Below are 22,278 nucleotides of genomic sequence, written 5' to 3'. Positions count from 1 at the left end.
TTGTCGTCTCCAAGAATTTCAAGCAAATCTTCCTCCCATGCCTTTTATCTTTTACTCTGCCTCAGTCTACCACAGCATCTCCTAACTTTTGCTCTCTTTGTCACTTCTCTTTTTAAAATGGTGACAGATCATCTCTAATCCGCAGAGCCTCTTTCAATCCTATAGTCTTGTGGGGAAGCCTGCGGCCACTCCTCACCCCTTGGAGAGGCGGTGCTGGGGTTCTGAGGAGGTGAGCCAGCTGCTCGGGTTGACCTTGGTGGTGGTGTGATGCCTTTGGCAGAAATCGGAGCATGAAGACTCACTGTTTGGGTAAACTTAATCAAAGGACACACAAAGGGAGTTCCTCGCCTCGTCCGGCAGTACATGACCAAAAGCCCGGGTTGCAACGCTCTGTAATCTCTTCATAGTGAGTTCTGTATGCATGTGGTTCCTATTTACTTATGAGGGTAATATCAGTTCCAGGTTTAGAAAACGTTTGCAGTGCGAAATCCAGTTCTCCCTGAGTGAAGGAGGAAGTCGGCCTGCCTTGCACTCCCTCCATTGCAGGGACAGTAGCCTTTTCTCAGCTCTTTCCTTCGTGGTTTGGTTGGAAAGCCAGTCCTGGAAACACTAAATGGTCCAGCCACACCTGGGAGGTGCAGGGCCTGCCTGCACCAGGGCACTTGCTGATGCTTCCCAGATGTTGGGCTGTGCCACTGCCCGCTTCCTGACTACACTGCGGCCCCTGCCGTTACACCACTCGCTGCTGGGACGCGGCTCTAAGGTGGGTCTCCTCAGAGAGGCGAGTACCATGTACGGAGGAACAGGACAGCTGGTGGCCGTGCACCAGCTGGCGAAGAGGTGGAGTGTTTGAGCTGGCAGCAGGCTGCACTTCTGCACATCACCCGCCGTCCCTGTTCATCCCAGTGCCTGCTGCAGGCAAGATGAGGAATACGTATTTGACTGACTGTTGAATGCATTATAGCATTATTTATTTTGTCTAAAAAATTAGAAACGACCCGAATATCCATCAATATGGAATTATATATCCATAGAAAAACTCTATGTAGCCATTACAAAAAACAAGATCTATCTATGGTGACTAACAAGGAAAGCACTCTCATGTTATTTCATAGAAAAAACAAGTTCTAGAACAATAATCCCATTCAGAGCAAAGGAAAATTTTATACACACGCACACATACAGAGAGAAACAGACCAAACAGACTTGTCTAGAAGTCGTCCAGCAGTATATGCCCCAGCTGTTCAAGTGGTCATTTCAGAGAGAGTTATACACAAGGCTACCACTTTTTGTTATGTAATTATGTTAGAATTTGTGGCAAGATGTATTATGTTTGAAATTAGAAAAAAGATTTTTTTAGAAATAGATTTCAGAGAAATCTGAATAATCAACCAAATTGAAAGTTAAAGTTCTAAGACTAGGATTTATGGAAATACTTTAAGATCTGTAAGAAGGAAAAACCGAGAACTTTCTGCAAAAGTTCTTTTTAAAGACAATGCTTGCTTCCACCTACTGACCCTCTAGACCTACCTGGAAGCCAGAAAGAAAGGATAGCCACCCCGTGTACTGTGACTACATGCTGCGTCTCCTGTAGTGATCTTTGCAAAATATCCACCAGTCTTAACATGGTTTAGCCATTTTAGATGATTCTTAAGGAAACATCTGACTCCTATAAAAATTTTCCCTGTAGTCACTATTTAAGGTCTTTTGTAACATACATGTGGTATTTAAAAGAAAAAATCACAGCAACATCTATTGATTTGGCAGTCACATTAGTGCAGAACATTCTCTCCAAGATTTTAGCTATGGGTAGTTTTTTCCTTCTTTGCAGCCTATCCATACATCTCTGAGAGTGAGTCAAGTGGCCATGGGTTGAGACTCACCCAACTAGGGCAATAAAGAGAAAAATTAGTCTAATGCATGGTCTTAACAAGAGGGAGAGTGTGAGCATGAATAATTAATCTCACTAGTCTGTGGCAATCAGATAAAATGAAGTCCCATTTGCTCAACCTTATTAAAAGAGAGAGAGTGCGGGAGGGAGGGAGGAATGGTAAAGGTCGTTAAGGGACTTGTAACGTGGAAAGACTCGCCTTTGAGCTGGGTAATGTGTTTTCTAATCTCTGTGGTCTTTAACTAAACGTAATGGTAAAGGTGCTCTTCAGATGGTTCTGATTCGTTGAATTATTAAACATTTTAGAAAATACTTGACTCTCGACTACTAACTCGATGTCTTTATGATGAATTTGAGAGTCTTTTTGGAGAGGGATTAGATCTCACTATATCCCTCAGAGATGATCCATCTCCTTGTCAATAAAGAACTTCTAGAAAAAGTGAAGACCTACGAACTGACTCAGTATCAGAGTTGAATTCTTCTATTTACCTATGGACAGTTTACATTTTAAAGGCCTGCTCCTGCTATAGAAGTTGAAGTATTTTAAAAACGAGAAAATACTGAGTCCAAGAAACCTGTTGAAAGCTCTCTAGTAATACAGAAGTGCAAGATACTACTTTTATAATAGACCATGAGGTTGCTGTTATTACTTTTTTTTCTCCTTTCAGGAGCTGATTTTATGTACTTTTTAGGTTATTCACTGTAGATTGAAGACTTATTTCTATGCTCTTACTTGGAAGAGTAATCTTATTTTGGATATTTTAGAATGTTTGAAATTGTCTCAGTCAGAAACTTTAATTTTTAACTGCATGAAAGTAAAAATAAAATAGTGTTTATGGACTAAGAAGCCATTTTTAAGTTTGAAATTGCCCTCTTTCCTTTCAGATGCTGTTGGCAATAGTTAATATTATAGTGTTGTTTTGACTGTTAGGAATTAACAAAGATTCACTCGTTAGAAAGGTGTGTTGACAATGAGATGGATGGTTTTTATGGCGGAAAAAATTTACTAACTTCTCACTACTAAAATAAGAATCTGTAGGGGCCGTCCCCATGGCCCAGTGGTTGAGTTCATGCGCTTTGCTTCGGCAGCCCAGGTTTTCACCGGTTCGGATCCTGGACGCAGACATGGCACTGCTCATCAGGCCACACTGAGGCAGCGTCCCACGTGCCACAAATAGAAGGGCCCACAATAAGATATGCAACTATGTACTGGGGGGATTTGGGGAGAAAAAGCAGAAAAAAGAAAAAAGAAGATTGGCAACAGTTGTTAGCTCAGGTGCCAATCTTTAAGGAAAAAAAAAGAATCTGTATACTGATAAGTGATAAATGTATGGGTTAGCAAGAAAAAGAAAGCACACCATTTTCATGCATGTGCTAAGTAAGAAAGGAGAATTTCTCTACAAAATACTGATATTGAGATTTTTGAGTTCAGTGATTAATTTTAACCACATGATCAACAAAATAGAATGCATACTCAGAAGTGTGTATGTGTTAATGAGGAGGTTTTTGAACTGAGAATTTTGGGGCAAGGACTGTGTCCTCAGTACCTACAACAGTAACTGACCCATAGCAAGCATTTAATGTTAATCGAATTAAGTTAAATTCAATTACTGAGATTTTTTTAGTAAGAGCCTTTTTTTCTTTTTGCTGGAGGGAAGGCACGGAAGTGTTGAGATGTAACGAATGTGTCATCTGGAGATCAAGGGCACCTTGTTTGCCTCCACAGCGTATGTACAGAGCTTCCTAAAGTTAGCGAGTGGAGAGGACTCAAGAGAGAAATGTTTGGGACTAAGACAGGGTGTTTGGTTTGTAGTTTCATCTGAAGGAATTGTCTGGTGGTACCTTTGCAAGCTTCCTCTCCTTGGGTGCTCGTCCTGTTCTTTCTTTTACCTTCTATGGTCCAAATAACTAGGGGAATAAGAGAGAGAAGGCCTGCTGGCTCATCTGCTCGTTCCTGTCTCTCCTGAGCATCCCCATTAATTCTGGAGCAGAGCAGTCAGTGACCCTTCGGTAGTTGCCGTGCCTCTTTTCCTCTTAGAAAACTGGGATACCTAATTTCCCCATTCGGCATTTTTCTTTGTGCCCTATGAGTTTGTTTGCACCTTGACCTGAGAAACTCTTTGAATTCTTCTTTATGTTCTTTTGTACTTCCATTTGTCATTTTAATAGCCATATCCCTTTACTGTCATTACCTGGAGAAGGTCAGGGTGTTAAGCGGCAGAACACCTTCCTTAGCAGGAGCTGAGTTGTCGTGCTCATGCCCTGGACGGTGCTGAAGTGAGAAGTGTTGCGTTAGGTCTGCTGTATGTACTGTGCACCCATGTCTTTTTCTTCCTCCACCAGATCCTGGTGTACAGCCTGGAAGCAGAACGCTGCCTTTCGAAGCTGGGCAATGCACTTGGTGACTTCACTTGCGTCAACCTGCGGGACAGCCCTCCCAATCTCATGGTCAGTGGCAACATGGACAGGAGGTATGTCTGAGTACAAAGCAGCATTTTGTAGCCACAGCAGCTTCCATTGAGGCCTTGCCCCTCAGCCTCCGCTGCGCTCACTCATCTCCTCTACTGCTCACACTCCTCAGTTCTCACTCTCCAGCTTTGCCCACCTGAGTTCAGCCCTGATCCTGTAAATACCGTCTCTGTGAACTTGGAGAACAAAGTCTTGTATTAGGTAATAGTTGGATAGAGCTGTGTCTCTGCCTCGTTTCTGAAACACTATGGGAAGGTTGTCTTTTAAGCCATTTGGTGGACGCAGTTGGTGGAAGGTCCAGTGAGACCACTCAGAATATCTGTTGTCCCCCTGCTGCAAAATTTGTTTGGCATTTAAAAGCTCACTTTCTAATATTAAAAACAATAACCTAAGGGATGAATCATGTTCAACAAAATAGGGTTGCCTGCCAAATGATGTCAAGAGTGTATTTCAGAACACTATGGCATCCCTCTGGTGATGGGGGAAAAAAGAGACTTCATGTGAACAGATTCCAGTTTCTATTTAGCTGATTAGCAGTCTTCTCTTTAACGCACTGGCTTAGGGAGTCGGATTTTCCCCGTACAGGGTCCAGTGCCAGCCACGGACGCTCCAGGAGCCATCAGCGTGAAAGGATTAAAAGTGTTTGAAAAGACCCTCTGAGTCCAAATTTTAGGTTTTTTCCCTCCCTGCGCCCTCTCCCCCTGTTTTTTCCTTTTTCTTTCTTTCTTTCTTTTTTTGGCTGGTTATCTGCCGTGTCTGATCCAGTGCCCTGGAGAGAGGTAGCATGGCTGGAGGCCAGGGTCTGCGGCGCCCCCTCCCCCGGGCCCGGCCCTGGGCTGCAGGTGGCCGGCTGTTTGGTGGGGGGGTCAGATTGTGAGGCGGTTACTCCATCATGCCAAATCCCAGACCTCCGTGGCATCAGGGCAGCAGCTTGCAAAAATAATGATTTTGTCAAATAAGATTTCCAGCTCCTGACCTTCACCCCTCTACTGCCTCCTTCCTTTAGTGAGTACGCTTTATTGAAAGGAAATACTCGATCATTTTTTCTCAAGGTCTCCTAAAATGGCTGATATTTCCAGTGCTTGAGAATTGAACTCCCCAGTGTATGTCCAGGCAGTTTTTCTCTTTAAAACAACTAGGCTGATAAGTAGCCCCACATGTGGCACAGCAAATGCAACAAATCGGTTTGTAGTTTTACTTGCACATTTTCGTTTCCAGACTGAGCTGTACAGAGCCTCCAAGCTTATGGGATAGGATCTCCCCACAGGGACCTAGCGGCTACTCGCTTTCCAGGAGAGCAAATGCAGAGGGCTTTTTGGGGCATCCAAATGGAAGAGTTTGGGATTGTAGGTTATGCTTCAGAGTTTGTTTACAGCATGAGCATTTACGTGTTCAGCTATAGCTCGGTTCACAGGAAACCATGGTGTTCAAGAGAAGAGACCTCAGTTTTCTGCCTAACTTAGTTCGGTTAGCTCTGGAAGCACAGTTAAAGCCAGATTGTCATGACCACTGTCAGCCGAACATCGTACCGTCAGTTAGAAGAGCTCTAGAGCCAGTAAAGCTGACTTTTTCCTCTGGAGCAGGGCTGCCTGCTTCCATCCCCTTTGCTGGAAGAGGAGCTAAATTCTCAGTGTAAGAGGGCTCTCTGGTCATTTTGAAGTCTAGATTTAACCATGTTAAGTCCATTTTATTAGTAAACTAATGTTATGTTTTTTTAAACCCTCTGTCTCAATGGATGAAAAGAAGAGACTAGTGACTTGGAGTTGGGGAGGGGCTATCCAAAGTGGCCTTTGATCAGGGCACTCCTCGATCTGTGTGCTGGCCGTTTGACCCCTGCTGGTATGTCAGGGACTCACCGTCACATAGAAGATTGTTCCTTATGAATCAGAATAGCAGTGTTAGCAATATGAATTTGAAACACAGGGGTTAAATTGTATCTCTGGAAAAGGAAGGAATGAGGAATCTAGCCTTTTAAATGTAGCAGAGGGGGAGTCTGGTGGTTTTTCCCCAAAGGCCTTAATAGCTCTGAGTAGGATCTTGTTCGAGATGCACACCCCAGCTCGTACAGCTTACGTTTTATTTCAAAAGTGGGAGTAAGGGGCCAAATACTATGAAGGGAATTATGTCCTTGGCTGTCACTTAATGGCTGATGCAATTAAGAAACCCTGGAACTTCCTTTTTTTATTTAAAAGCCTGGATTTCCACTACATTCTCTTAGTACTTTATAAATAATTTGAGAATTAAATGGACTCTAAAGATAAATAAAAATGTGCAAGGTTAAGACAAAAATAAAGTAAATTTTTATTGAAGTAAGGAAATCAGTTTGAGTTAGTTTGCAAACATGGGTGGAATTTTGCAAGGAATTTTGTTGGGGGGGAGTGGGGGAAAATAGGCTGGAATTAAAAATGAAAAAATAGCTCACCTAGCCTGTCGCCTTTTCCAGAAAAAACAGAGGATAAATAGAGTCTGATGAATATTAAGAGAATGATTAGGGTAGAGACCGAGTTATTGCTGGTTTGTGCTTTCCCTTGCTGGGCGGGAAGGGCTGTACAGTGCAGGGCGTGGGGTGGGGGTGGCGCTGCACAGGAGTTTAACACTAGATCAGTGAGTTTTTCTAAACACGTGCTCTGTCTTTTCCCGTTGAACCAAGAAGAAATAGCAGCGAGTGGTGTCGGAGGGGGAGTGGTGTGCATCAGGGTAGGACTGGCTGTGTGCGTCTGCTCTCCTTGCCTCAGTACCTGCCCAGTGCTCGCTGAGTGCTCAGCACTATGCTCTGTCTTTATTTTAACATGCAGTTTTCTTTTCTTTCTTTCTTTTTACATTTTCATATATGTGAAATCAGGATGTGTCCTTTACAATGGCATCTTAAAATTAATTGGCAGCACTTTAAAATGTTACGTAAAGTAATGGTGCTTCTTACGATTAGTGGTGTTTTCAATTAAATGAAAGTATGTATTTGTTTAATGAAGGCAAAAACAAATAGCTTAGGAATTAGAACATTTAGCAGAAGCTTGAATGGGTTACGAAGAGAAAGTCTGCAGGAAATAGATCACTTTGTTTCTTCTTTAGTTTCACCTCTGTTTGGAGTTCACTGAGCATTTAGAATCTGTAAATTTATGTTTTCCACAAAATGTAGGAAGTTTTCGGCCATTGTTTCTTCAAATATTTTTTCTGCACTAATCCCTTTCTCCTTTCCTTCTGGGACTCCGGTGATGTCAGTGTCAGACCCTTTGATATTGTTCCCCAGTCATTGAAGCTCTGATCATTTTCTTTCCTAATTGTTTCTATTCTTCAAATTGCATAATTTCTGTTGAGCCCATCCAGTGAATTCTTCATTTCAGATTTTGTAATTTTTGGTTCAAAATTTCCATTGAGTTCTTTTTCATAGTTTCTGTTTCTCTGCTTAGAGTGTCATTCTTTGCTTATCATTTTATCTTTACCTCTTGAAATACAGTTACAATCGCTGCTTTAAAGTCGTTGATAATTCCAAAAATCTGGGTTATTTTAGGGTTGATACCTGTTCATTGTTTTTTCCCTTGAGAATGGGTCAGATTTTCCTGTTTTTTGGGGGAGAGGGGGTAATGTCAAGTAATTTGGGGTCATATCCCACACATTTTGAATGTTATGGTGTGTCCACTTTGGGTCCCACTACACAATCGTCTGGAGAACGGTGAGATTTTCTTTAAGCTGGCCGTCACCTGGTCAGGTTCCGACTGCAGTGCTGTCTTGCCTTCTGTGGGTGGTGATTCCAGTGTCAGGTCAACTTCCAGAGCCTTCGTTTGCTTCTCCAGCCCTGTCCTGCACACGGGCCACTCACAGGTTGGTCTGATGTGGCAGCGGTTTCTTCCGTTTCACCTGTCTTCTCAGAGCCTTCGCTGTACTGCTTGTATCTGTCCTGCGCAGCTGAGACATGAGCCTGGGATCTGTGTGCAGTCATACACTGTATGATGGGCTCGCCTTCTCCAGTTTCCTCTTCTCTTCATCCCTATGCTTTCCAGCCTTCAGAGGCTCCTTTCCCTGGGCCTCTGACCTGAACATGGGTTTCTCTCAGAGTTTTACCTGCCTGCATCACTTCCACCGTGTGGCTCTGTGACTAGGGACCTCCTTTGGGGCAAAGGCACAGAGAAAGAGGGGGAAACCCCACAGAGACCCCCTGCACACATTCTTTGGGCAGGGACCCTTTCCTTGGTTCTTGAGGAAGATGGAGTTTCTGCTGAAGGTTCGCCCCGTCAAGTCCTGTACCACCACACAGCTCTGCTGTTGGAGCTCGCACTCAGGGCAAGTCTTTGGGGGGAAATGGGAAGCCTTGCCCCATGTGGCCTCTTCCTCCACAGCCCACCATGTTGAGTAACTCTCCGGAGTCCTCAGGTATTTGCTGTTGGCGTTTTGTGCAGAGGTTTTGGTTGTTGGCAGCAGAAGACAGAGGCAGTAGTGGGCTGTCTCCATCTTGGTCAGAATCAGAACTCCCACTTTCTTTTAAATGATTTAAATAAATACCATAGCCGGCAGTAGAGGGCTGAATTAGTTGAGGTCCCTTCCCATTCTGTTGCTGTCAGTCTTCTCTGTGATCTGCTCATTCCTTTCCTGGGAAATCCAGGATCTGGAATGGAGAAGCGTATCAGTGCTCTGCTGGGGAGAGTCAGAGTAGGAGTTAGTGGTCAGGGCACGTCAGGCGGCTGGTGGGCTGCCGGGGCAACATTCACCAAACCAACAGAGCCCACTGCCTTTTTCTCCCTGTAATCTCAAGTGTATTTTTAAAAATTTTAGCAGCTTTATTGAGATAAAATTCACTGCCTACAATTCACTAATTTAAATTGTACAGTTCAGTGTAAAGTTCACAGGGTTGTGCACCCATCACCAAGTCAGTTTTAGGACATTTTCATCACCCCAGATAAGAAACTATTAGCAGTCACTCTCCATTACCCCCAACCTCTGCAGCTCTAGGCAACCAGTAATCGACTTTCTGTCCCTATGGATCTGTTTTGGACAGTTCATATAAATGGAATCATATAATATGTGACGTTTTGTGGCTGGCTTCTTCCACTTAGAATCATGTTTCCAAGATAAACATGTTGTAGCCTAAATCACTACTTAATTCTTTTTTTATGGCCAAATAATATTCCATTGTATGAATATACTACATTTATTTATTCATTTATTAGTCAATGAACATTGGGTTGTTCCTACTTTTTGACTATTATGAATAATGCTGCTTTGTTCAAGTAGAAATTTTCTGTGTATGTGTGAGGAAGATTGTCCCTGAGCTAATATCCTTGCCCGTCTTCCTCTACTTTGTATGTGAGATGCCGCCACAGCATGGCTTTGACGAGTGGTATATAAGTCTGCCCCTGGGATCCAAACCTTGGGCCACCAAAGTGGAGCACATGAACTTAACCACTATGCCACTGGGCCAGCCCCATCAAGTACAAATTTTTGTGTAGACGTATGTTTTCAGTTCTAAGTATGTATATACTTAAGAATGGAATTACTAGCTTATATGGTAACTCTATGTTTAACTACTTGAGGAACTGCCAGCCTCTTTTCTAAAATGGCTGTACCATTTCACATTCCCACCAGCAGTGTATGAGGGCTCTAAATCTCCACATCCTCACCAGTACTAGCTGTTGTCTCTGCTTCTAGCTGTCCTAAACGGTATGAAATGATATCTTGCTGTGATCTTGATTTTCATTCTCCTGATGGCTAATGATGTTGAACATCTTTTCCTGTGTTTTTTGGCCTCTTTGGATAAATGTTTATTCAGATCTTTGGCCCATTTTTTAATTGGGTTGTCTTTTTGTTTATTGACTTGTAAGAGTTCTTTATGTATTCTGGATACCAATCCCTTATCAGATATAATTTATAAATATTTTCTCCCATTCTGTCAGTTGTATTTTCACTCTCCTGATGATGTCCTTTGAAGCAAAAGAGGTCTTAATTTTGATGAAGTTCAATTTATCTGTTTTTTCTTTGTTACTTGTGTTGTTGGTATTATATTGAAGAAGCCATTTCTAACCCAAGTCGCAAAGATTTACTCCTTGTTTTCTTTAAGGAATTTTTGTAGTTTTGGCTCTGACGTTGAGGTCTGTGATGCATTTGGAGTTAATCTTGGTCTGTGACGTGAGGTGGGAGTCCAACCTCGTTCCTTTGCCTGTGGATATCTAATTGTCCTAGCATCATCTGTTGAAAAGACTATTCTTTCCCCATGGAATTGTCTTGGCACCACTGTTGAAAATCAATTGACCATAAAATTGAGAGGTTATTCTAGGTATACTCATCTGATTAAAATTTAAAATGATATTAAGCTAAATGTTTCTGTGTTTCCAGTTTGGGATCATGTGCCTTATTATTTTGGTGTTATATGTACATCATCTTATTGTCTGCAGTTAGTATCATGGGCTGGCTCGTTATGGATCGCAGAATGTTCAGTCTAGCAGAGCCCTTCAAGACCATCTAACGCTGGCTCAGCTGAGGAAGCAGGTCCGGAAGGGTTAATTGATGAGTGTGAAGGCTTCTTACTCTTACGGGGCAGGACGCAGAGAACGCTCCACTTCAGACAGAGCGCTTTACAATACAGAGGGCTCTGAGCATAGCCTGTTTGATTAAACTGGGCAGTTCTACCTTGAAAATGTTGTCCTGGTTGCTGTTTAAATGAATTAAATAATAAAATGAGTCATTCACCAAAGGCCATCATTTTGGCCTATAAGGTTATATTTAAAATCCTCTTTAAGAGCCCAGGTTCAGTGAGACGAAATAGAATCATGTATTGATTTTTTTAAAAAAAATACTAATTTTCTTGATTAATGTGGTTGTTTAAAAAAAAAAAAGCCCACGTTTTAATGCTTTCTTGCTTGTTCCCTTTATTTTCTGCATAGAAATATAGCCTAAGGTCAGGTCCTTCTTAATGAAACTGCCAAGCCAGAGTCTGAAGAGGCTTCGTCTTTGCCCTCAAGTCCAGTTTGCCTTATTATTATATGGGACTGTTTCATCCAAACCAATGGGAAGCGAGCCCTGAGTTGTGACCCCCAATTAAAGAGTCTCAGAGCTTACTTCTGGCCCTGACAAGTACGAAGTTGTGGTGTGCTGCTGGTACTGCTGCCTGCTGTTAGAGAGAGAGTGAGTGGGGCGTAAATGTTGTGCCTGCTCCATCTGCAAGAGTTATTATAAGTCATTCAAAGCTCCTAGCAGAGGACCAACCAGAGCGTGCCTCCCTCTCAGTTCCAGCACGTTTTCCTGCCCATCAGATGGATGCTCCTCTGTTGGAGTCTTTGGAAGGTTCTGGTGTCTTTTGTTTTAATTGGCGGGCTAGAGCTGACTCCTATGGTGTGATTTTCATTAGAGAGGGACTGGAGAGAGGGAGTGTTGGAACAGCCCTCCAGACTGAACCATGAATATTAAACATAATACAATTACAGCTTTCGGACCAATTATTTTTCTTTTCAACGGGCAAAGTGGATGAAATACTCACTAGATAGAGATCACAGTGTCTACCATTGGCTTCTTTTTGTCCCTGGAATCAGTTGTCTTGGCATATTTTTGTGCCCATTTGCTGTGCTACCTGTTTCCCAGCGTCAAGTATTTGATTTGAGCGCTGAGGGTGCGGGCTTTGCCAAGGTGTGCTGTGGTTCAGGTTGGTGCTGCATGCTGTCAGATGTTCCAGGCAGACCCCGGTTTCTTCATGTGAGTCTGAATGCTCGTGTGGACTTCACACACTGACTGTGCTGTTTGCTTTCTGTCTGTAGACAGGAAACCAGAGTGATGCCTCTCAAAGGAGATGTCATATAAATGCTATTCCTTTTTCCTGTGGGGAGAAGTTCAAGTCTGCCTTGGCCCACTTTTGTTTTCCTTACAGATATAAAATACACGAGTGCTGTATCTTTTGGTGTGTTTATTTTGTTTGGAGCCATCCATGCTGGTATCTAAATACAATAGGAAAACAGATGGCAAACTTTGAACTTCTGGACCAGATTTGTGTTTGCCTTTGTCTCCTTAACAGCCAAACTGTAAATTACGGAGGCTAAATATTCAACAGAGGAGCTCTTTATGAAAATCAGCATTATTAACCAAATATGCACTGGAAAGTATTTGGGCTAGAAATTTCTTCCCCCCTCCTTTCCAAGTTCCCATTGGTAAGCAGGGCAGCTGTAGCCCAGAGGCAGAGCTTTCACAGCATCGAGACCGTTTCTTTATTCTCTGCCCAAGCCTCCTTAGCTCTTGCCCACAAGTGCCTGCACATAGGTGTCTGTAAATGCTGATGGAGGGAGGCCTTTGTTTGCAGTCTATTTCGGCTCTCTCTGCAGCTCTCCCTCCCAGACCCCTCACTGGGCAGTGGGGGTTGAATGGCATGCTGGAGTAATAGAGCTCTTCCTTAGTCTGCATCGTCTACTTGGTTCCATGTCCTAGCCAGGAAACATGAATGGCTCCCTCCTCTGGGTTCTAAGACTACATGTTTTTAAAATCCTGTTTTATGTGACATTGCCTAACTTATAGATGCATATATTATTTTAGAAATTATGAAACAGAGCATACATATGGGAGTGTGTATGACATGTGTACAATTTAGAGAATAATGGATCGCCTGTGCACCCACCACTCTGCTTAAGACACAGAGCATGACCTTGGAAGGCCTCCGGGTGCCCCTCCCAGCCATGAATGAGTTCTTGTTTCTTAAACAACATGGCAGCATCTAGAATAAAAAGCAAAAGCCACCTTATTCCCTCATTCTTCCATTACCGCTCTTCTCCAAAGTGACTGCTATCATGAACTCGAGTATGTCCTTTTAGAATTTTATCTTTAAAATTTTTCAGTTTTACTTAAACAGGTAACCTGCATATTCAAAATTGAAGTCAAAAGCACAGAGACATATGTAGGGAGAAGTTGGTCTTCTGGGAACTTCTCTTCCTGAGCAGCCTGAGCAGCCTCCTCAGCTGTGACTGCAGAACCAGTAGTGTTCTCCAGAGGGCGTCTGCACCCGCACAGCACGGACGCCTGTATCTTCACCCGCCCCCGCCTGTCAGCCCGCTGGGTCCGGTGCTCTTCACGGGGCCGTGGCTCCTCTCAGTATAGATCTGCCTCCTCTGAGGATTGTGCATGCCTCCGCTGTATGGATGTACCCGAAGTGCTTTAACTAGCACTCAGTGGGTAGAGCTAGTTACTTGTGCCGTCCACATTGACTCACTCAAATTCATGACAACTTAAATGTTATTTTTAATTTTTCCTGTCAGTCTAATTATTGTTTCTTAATAGGAATGTCTCTTTTCCTTACATTGCTTTTAAGACCTCTTTTGTTTTTCGCATTTTCCCATTTTATTATGATACTCTTAGATATGTATTCCTTTTTATTTATTCTGATTACTGCTCATTGAGTGTGAGTGTGCGTGATTCATTAATTCTGGAAAAGTATCAACTATTTGAATATCGCTTCTTTGCCGTACACTCTATTTTCTCCTTCTGGAACTTCTTTTGGACATATGCTGAACTGTCCCCTTCTATCTGTCATGTCTCTTAATCCCTCATTCACATTTTTCATCTGTTTATCTCTTTGTGCTCCATTCCATGTAATTGTTCAGATTTATCATCTAATTCACAAAATTGTCAAGTCTAATGAAATTGATTTCAGGGACTATGTTTTCATTTATAGAAGTTTTATTTTGCTTTTGTCTAAGGCAGGAGTCAATACTCCCACCCCCCACTGTGGGTGGGCCCATGTCTTACTGTCTCACCTCTGCGTTGCAGTGAGATCCAAACCTGTTGGTCCTGAGATGGGCACCTGCCAACAGCCTCAGCCCCACCACATATGCACACAGGCCAGGGACATTGCATCTCAAGCTCTCCAGGCTGGTTCTCAGCTTGGGCCCTGGGGAAGCCACTTACTGTGTAAGCTCAGCAGTGCGTTTAACAGGGCGTTTGTTCCTACTACTGTCGAGTTGAGTCCGACTCCTAGCGACCCTGTGGACAGCAGAGCAGAACTCTGTTTCGGTCTTTTTGTACCATTCTCTCACGTTCTGGCAGCTCTATCAGACAATGCTCCGCTGCTATTCACAGGGTTGTCATGGCCAGTTTTTTCGGAAGTGGGTGGCCAGGTCCTTCTTGCTAGTCTGCCTTAGTCTGGAAGCTCCGCTGAAACCTGTCCACCGTGGGTGACCCTGCTGGTATTTGAAATACTGGTGGGCATAGCTTTCAGGAGCACAGCACATGCAGCCACCACGTATGACAACTGCCTGACCGGGAAACACACCTGGGCCGCAGTGGTGAGAGTGCCGAATCTTAACCACTAGACCACCAAACAGGTATTAGTTATATTTTATCCAGCAGTATTAAGTGATTTTCAGTGGGAGGGTCAACAAGTTGTCTGAAACAGAAGCCCTATCTTTTGCAACGAAAAAACATTGCTGTGGGTTAATGACCTTGTGCATGTGTGTATTTGTACACATATATTAGACATATCCTAGATAAATTCCTAAAAGTGGAATTGCCAGGCCAAAAGTGAAGTATAGGGGCCCAGCCCCATGGCCTAGTGGTTAAGTTCAGCATGCTCTGCTTTGCCAGTCTGGTTCTCGGGTTTGGATGCCAGGTGTGGACCTACACCACTTGTCAGCTATGCTGTGGTGGTGACACACATATAAAATAGAGGACGATTGGCACAGATGTTAGCTCAGGACTAATCTTCCTCAGGAAAAAAAAAAAGGGAAAAGAAAAAGTGACATATATTTTTCATTTTGTTGGATACTGCCAAATTACTCTCCAAGGAAAGATCTCTGCTTGCATCAGCTGTCTGTAAGGACCTCTCTCTCCAGGTCTGATCAGCATGGAGGGTCCCTTAGAGTGTATTTCCAAACTTTATCTTGGCTCAGTAGATAACTGACAAGTGGTATTGCACAGTAGTTTTATTTTGTAATTTCTCTCGTTACCAGTGAACTTGAACATCTTACGCATGTTTAAAAGTCGTTGGTATTTCTTTTTCTGTGAACTGTTTTTTTGTATCTTTTTTCTCATTTTAATATTGGGTTGTCATTCTTTACTATCAATTTTAAAGGAAGTCTTTTTTTTTTTTTTCAAGAAATTAGCCAGTCCTCTCTGTTGCAGACATTTTCCCCAGTTTGTCATTTGCCTTGACTTTATTTTACCCCCATGTGGGAAAAACTTAAACACTTTTATGTACAGTTATATTTTCCTTTCTGGCTTCTGGGTTTTTAATGTTTAGCAAGGCCGTCCCTATTCTGAATATGTTTGTAGTTTAGTTATGTTTAACCCTTGGAGCCATGTATAATTTATTTTGGTGTAATGTAGATGGTAGAGCTCCAAGTTGAGATAGTTATAGGGAATTTTCCCTTTCATGGTTGTTATAAGTGGGATCTTTAGTTACATCTTTAAAACTAGTGGTTTTAAAACAACTAGTGCTTGTTTGTACATAAGATAGTTACTGATTTTGACATAGTAATTTACATTTATTAGTAGTGAATGATCTTGGATTGTCATCTCTGATGATAAATTTGTCCAACTCTCATTTTCTTCTTTTATCTAATTGTATCTAATTTTTTTAAACTATGTGAAATAATAATGGTAAAAGTGGATCACTATATTTCTTAAAGACTTTACCTTAGGAATCAGTGTTATATTTCATCAAGTTTCTTTTCAGCACCCGTGGTAGTGGCCATGTGGTTCTTATCTGTTAGAGCAGTAGGGTGAACTGTATTGAGAGCTCCGAGGTGGATGCCACCTGTTTGTAGCAGGTTGCTGTGGATTCTGGTGGTTAACATTTTATTGGGGTCCTAGCACTGATGCAGATCCACAGTTGTCTTTTGTCCAGCTCTCGTGGTTGGGTTTTGGTAGTAGTGGAATGCTGGCTTCCCCTAGAGAGCTGGGAAGCTCTCCTCCTGTGCTGTGCAACAGTGTGTAAGCCCTGGGGGCCGTTCCTTCCTGGTCGGGCCAGTGTCACTTGTTCTTTTCCTGCGGGGACTGTTGCTCCTGGACAGCTTTCCCAGCTTGCTCTTTGTTACTTTATCTATTTGGATTTTCTATCTCCTTATGGTCAGTTTTAGTAATTCTTATTTTCCTAGAAAGTCATTAATTCATCTAGGTTTTCAAATTTGGAGATTTAAAAAATTAACTCAAGAAATAGAAAACCTGAGGCTGGCCCCATGGCTGAGTGGTTAAGTTCGTGTGCTCCACTTCGGCAGCCCAGGGTTACACCGGTTCAGATCCTGGGCGCAGACATGGTACCGCTCATCAGGCCATGCTGAGGCAGTGTCCCACATGCCACAACTAGAAGGACCCACAGCTAAAAAGAATCTACAGCTATATACTTGGGGGATTTGGGGAGGAAAAGCAGAGAAAAAGAAAAAAGAAGATTGGCAACAGTTGTTAGCTCAGGTGCCAGTCTTTAAAAAAAAAAAAAGGAAAGAAAGAAATATAAAACCTAAATAGATGGCCATGGCTAAAGGAGCTGAATTACTAAAAAAAAGCCCAAAAAAACAAAAAAACCTGTCTACAAAAAAAATTAGGTCCATGTAATATTTTGGTTTTTAGGCAACTTTTACCAAACATTTAATAAACTGTACCCTTCGTCATTGTAAAGTACTCTCATCAAATGCTCTTTTCTGCTCTGAAATGTGCCTTTCCTGGTATGGAATCGTCACCTCTCTTCCTTGTCATTTGCATATGTACCTTTTGTGCGTAGCACAGACTGAGCTTTTCTTTGGCCCGTGTGCAGCCCTTCTTGTTAACAGGTGGGTCTGCTCCGACGGCATCTGTTGGCCCAGCAGACGTGTTCGGACCTCACGTAAGCCGTCGTCTTCTCGTGCTGCCTTGTCAGTGTTTGTTGTGTACGTCACCACGTGGCCTGTGTGTTGGCTCCTCACGGTCCTTCTGGTCTTTTGCAACATCACTTTCTTTCAGAGAGTATCCACAGGTAACTCACTTTGAGTCATTTTCTGTTACAAACAAGGTCTTAATTATGCCTTCATCCTTGGTAGGTAAGCTAGGTATAGAATTTTCAGTTCAAAATAATTTCCTTTCACAGCTCTGAAAATAATTTGTGTGTGTGTGTGTGCACACACTCAGATAACTACGAGTTTAGGACATAGAATGTGTTTCACACAATCCCTTCTCACCACGTTTTTTGTGTTGAACACATGCTTACGATCACACTCAGCGTCTTAGCATCACTTCTGTCCAGCTCCCGGCTAGACGGCAGGGTCTTCCCAGGGCAGTGCGCCTTCTCCTTGTGGACTCGCAGCAGAGGGTCTGTCAGACTCAGCTGCACTGCGAGTCTGCCACCTGCAACTTTAGCTCTTGTGGCTTCTTTGAGGAACTAGCTATGTTGGTATTTCTAGTGGGTACGAGATTTCCATCTCATTAGCTAATTTATCTCAATGTGGAAATTCAGCATATACTTGCATAAAAAGTAGTTTTTAAAGAGGTTCTTAAATTCAGATCATTACCAGGCAGGTAATTATTCCAAGACTTTAGGTAAGTGACTGCCCAGTGTCCACGCACTCTCACCGTGATTCAGTCATGCTCGGTCCCACTGCATATCTTCCTCCACTTGGGGTGGGGTTTACGTCCCGATAAACCTATCCTAAGTTGTAAATATTGAAAATGCATTGTTACAGTAAGAAGTTGAAAAAGAGCAACAGTTTTCAAGGATTTTTTTAAAGCAGTAGAAAAGTTTACACACACAAAGTGTTATTTCACAAGATGATTTATTTAAGTGTGTGTGTGTATTTTTCAAAATTAAAAAAAACCAGAACAGTCTATTTAGACATATTCATCCTTCAGCAAATGTTTGAAGTGAGATGAATCCCAAAGTTGACCGCATCTCAGAGTTGTGCAGTTCAACAGTAGATTGAATTCCGGGCTGGAACCCACCGTCGTAAAGTCAAAAAATTGTAAGTCGAACCATCGGAAGTCAGGGACCATCTGTATAGACTCATTCTCTCTCCCAATTTCGACAAGATGGTGATGAACTTACAAAGTCATCAGAGTTAAATACTCGAAAAGTGTTGTTTTCCCAAGCAGGTGAGGGTTTGGGTTGCAGACAAGTATAGCTGACTTCCCTTGTGTCCCTAACAGAATATTATTCTACCAGCAAAACTACTGTGCTGGGCGGTCAGCTTACCCTTTGGACAGTCTTCATAGGCTGACACCCGTGTGGAGGCATGGTGCCCGTCACATCTCAACTTCCTTGCACATGGACTTGCGCCCAGGGCAGGTGTCTTCCCTGTTGAGCAGATAAAGTTAGCGACAGGGCAGCTGATAGACTTGTCCTGGGTCGGTCTTGTTCTATGTGCTTTTAAATCATTCTGATTAAATAGTTGTGAACAGTTCATTTCTGTTGTGTCTTGGCCTCCTGGGATAGTGTACTCATAAGGACATAAAAGTTTGATATCAGTATTCAGATGTTTGCAACTGAAAGCATTTTATATGCTATTTTCGTAGCATCGTTGTGCACAGACCAGCACACCCGAGGAGGAGTGTGCATCCTGGGCTTTAATCCCATTTGCCTCCTCTGTGCTTGTCTTGGGCCTTCCAGGGTGAGGATCCACGATCTCCGCACTGACAAAATCACCCTGTCGCTCTCTGCCCACCAACTTGGGGTCTCCGCAGTCCAGATGGATGACTGGAAAATCGTCAGCGGAGGCGAGGAAGGCCTGGTCTCTGTGTGGGATTATCGGATGAACCAGAAGCTGTGGGAGGTGCATTCGAGGTAAGTAGTTCCTCAGGCATTTTCAGTAATAACAGCAACAGTAGTGATAACAGTAGTCAGCCTCTGAGCCAGGCAGGCGCTGGGCTAAGTGCTTCCATGTTGCTGTGTGATCCTCACCATAACCCTGTGAGCTGGCTGCTGCTCTTATGTCCATGTTTCAGAGGAGGAAACTGAGGCTCAGAAATGGAGCTGGTCAGTGGAGGGAAGTTCCTCTCCCGCTTCATTAAAGCTGCTGTAATCCATGCCCAGTGCAGGTGGAGGCCCTGACGTGACGCCTAGCTGAGGTGCAGCCACCATCCTCTATGCCAGTCTCCACACGCATGATGGTCACTTTCTGCCCGTTTCTGGGACTTTCTAAGACACTGTTTGGAAGGACACTTAGGACTGAAAGTATTCAGGCTTCAGCTAAGGAGGAATTTGTAATTTCAACTTTTAACTCTCACATTCAAGAGAAATAAATACCATCCCAAGCACAGGCCGCTGGCTTCCTGGATGTAGGTATGTTTGCATTAATGGGGCCTCACTGCTTCAACATGGTCGAGCCTGCTCCTGACCTTTAAAGCAGAGGCAGCCTCACCTGGAGCAGGGTCAACTGGAGCTGACCTGAGGCCATCCCCTCCCCCACATTCCCCCAGCCCTGCATGCCTGCTTTTGAGGCAGCTGGGAAGAAAGGCGACAAGCCTTCTCCCAGCTGTCCCTCAGTACTGCTGTAAAGAAACATTTGGGGGCAAGTGACCGTGAGGACAGAGGAGAGTGGCCACAGATGCCAAGGCCTGCAGCTACAAATGGAGGGTTTTCCCCTCTAACTGCAAGTCCTGATAAACCAGACCTATGAGAAGGCAGGGCAGTCTGCATTGTGAGTACAAGAGGCGGCCAGGTGGAAAGAAGAATTGGTGTCTTCCTTGGAGGGCAGTGGTAGTGGGGGCTTCCGCCAGCAGCTGTTCTCAGACTTGAGCCCGGGGGCGTGGGGCATGTCCGCCCGCCCAGCTCTGGCTCTGGACATCAGCTGTTTTTCTGATTTCTGTGGTGATGCACTGAGTTGCCACTAGGTGGTGCCAACAGGCAACTAAAACTCTCACATATTAGCATCATAGAAATATTTGCCTTTAAGGGAACCCTTTTATTTATTTTGAAGAGCTGGCTCAGCCTGGCCTCTAGGACGGTTCCCACTGCAGTCCGGGGCCCCAGGGACTGCCACCAGCCCCACTTAGTTCCCTAGGCCTGCACTCCAGCAGGTCTCGTTTTTCTCTCCCTGAAAAGCTGCACTCCCTCGGATGAGTCATTCAGGTGAAGCCAGGGTGAGTGAGGTCTTCTCCAGAATCGTCGTCCCGTCCCAGCATCTGCCTTCCTAACTCGTGTGTAAATGCACACAGTGGCCGCCACAGTTAATGGCTTGTCCCTCATGAGGGCACTGTTTTCACCTGCACAAGGCCGATGCCTCGCTCTTCAGTCTGCTGCGCAGAATTCGTATACTTGCTCAAGTCCTCGCTGCCCGTGCACACTGCTGATCCTGATTCTCTTCTGAGTTCTGGTCCAGCTCTCGCTTGGTCACTTTCCTGTCCTGCCTCACTGGGCCCCTAGTGAAGTCCTGTAACAATATTTTCCTCTGGTTGGTGCCCCAAACCCTGGACTGACAGGGCCAAGCTCAGACTCCTCCTAACCTGCATTGCTGTCCAGAGGATCTTCTGCTCTCGCCAGGAAGCCTGCCCCTGCCCTGGCCATCCCAGGAGCAGCCCTGACTCAGCCCGAATGGGCCTCTCCCTCGTCCCCTCCTTTGCTACCCTCTGCCTTTCTGAAAGGGCCTGGCTGATGGGCCAGCACCTCCCGGGGCCTGGTGGACCGTTTCATCAACATCAGGTGATGTTCCTCCTCCCAGGTGCTGAAGTCTGTGTCCTATCTTTGTGGCTTGTAACATCTCTCATGCTCTAGAAACACTGGCTCTGTGTGGGAGTGTATCTTACCTTCTTAGCTAGTTAGCATTAAAGAAGATGTCCAGTCCAAGCAGATGCCTACCCTCGGAATGATTCCTGTGTCCCTGGCTCAGTGCCGTGGCCAGTGCTGTAGGCAGTGGATAAGAGTTTTTAGAGCAAACAAAAGCCTTTGTTCCACATACTACACAGATTGTAGATCTACGTAGTTCTACAACTGCATAGATCTCAAGCCGTTTCCTTCCAGGATTTTCTGAATATGCTTTCACAACCCAGAGTACATGTGTCATTTGTAGTCCTCTGACTTAGGACTAGGGGACCTTTATGGGACACCACTAAATTCACTCCGTCACCCCCGTGCCCTGCAGAGAAGGAACCTGGCTTGGAGAGCTTGAGTGACTTGTCCAAGGCCAGCCGGCCAGGAGGCAGAAATGGGGCTGTTGTCCACGGCATGCTGAACTGTCTCAGGTTGAGTGTGTCCTGCATGTGTGAACACACCCAGTTGTTGGGGCCGTCAACTGGGATGCACGAGGGGCATTCAGACTTCTTTACAGAGAAGGGCGCAGAGTGTGGCCTTGCTCAACCCAGCTTTGGGAACCAAGGCAGACACAGCGTCCTCCTCCCTAAAAGAAAAGCTCGGCTCAGAGGGTTCTAGAGTTCCTCGCAGCTGTAAGCTTCCGAGACCACGGTAGCTAACGTGGGGCATGCTCAGTTTCCATGGGACTGACCTCGCAGGACTTCTCTCTCCCGCTGTGTTCCAGACACCCCGTTCGTCACCTCTCCTTCAACAGCCACAGCCTCATCACGGCCAACGTGCCCTACGAGAGGGTGGTACGCAGCGCCGACCTGGATGGCTTCAGCACTCACAGGAGGTCAGTGGGCTGGGCTGGATTTGTGGGTGTTCAGAAAAGCCCTTCTTAGTTTGATTTATCATTGAACGCCTCCCCCATGCCACATTGCTCCCTTCAGGATGTACCCTTGGGCATAGCCTTCTTTCCATAGGAATTGGGGAGTTACATGTAGATGCGATAGAGTGAATTAGCCTATAACACTTGCTGAGTGCCTGTTTTAAGCGCTTCCCCAACAGTAGCTCACTGCTTCTGTAGACAGCTGTGTGGGGTCGGGAACACAGAGAGGGAAGGCCAGCCATGTGTGCCGAGCACCCGAGACAGGAGGCTTAGGGACCTGTTGTGGTTAGAATCCTAGTGACAGTGGCAAAGCCCGGTCCTCTGAGTGGAGTCCCGTGCCTCAGCTGCCGAACAGGACTGACCCACATGCAGGTGGTG

The 22,278-nt window shown here is 44.5% G+C and overlaps 1 protein-coding gene and 1 long non-coding RNA gene across 2 annotated transcripts in view; one reads left to right on the top strand and one right to left on the bottom strand.

The window, feature by feature from the left end:
• Nucleotides 1-22,278, top strand: part of FBXW8 (F-box and WD repeat domain containing 8) — a 114,016-nt gene that overhangs the window by 88,411 nt on the left and 3,327 nt on the right. Inside the window, exons 8-10 of the mRNA XM_070627156.1 lie at nucleotides 4,235-4,362; nucleotides 18,891-19,064; nucleotides 21,754-21,864. Coding sequence (XP_070483257.1) covers nucleotides 4,235-4,362; nucleotides 18,891-19,064; nucleotides 21,754-21,864 — 413 coding nt within the window. The remainder of the gene's footprint in view (nucleotides 1-4,234; nucleotides 4,363-18,890; nucleotides 19,065-21,753; nucleotides 21,865-22,278) is intronic.
• On the bottom strand, nucleotides 18,044-21,838 carry LOC139084455 (uncharacterized). The gene is made up of 3 exons (XR_011541833.1): nucleotides 21,721-21,838; nucleotides 21,026-21,122; nucleotides 18,044-20,652 (listed from the first exon to the last, which is right to left on the bottom strand). It is a non-coding gene; the product is annotated as an uncharacterized lncRNA (long non-coding RNA).

The sequence above is a fragment of the Equus przewalskii genome, chromosome 7 (assembly GCF_037783145.1).
Source record: "Equus przewalskii isolate Varuska chromosome 7, EquPr2, whole genome shotgun sequence".
Taxonomy (NCBI): Eukaryota; Metazoa; Chordata; class Mammalia; order Perissodactyla; family Equidae; genus Equus; species Equus przewalskii.
Note: the sequence above shows the minus strand (reverse complement) of the source record. Positions and strands in the feature narration are given on the sequence as shown.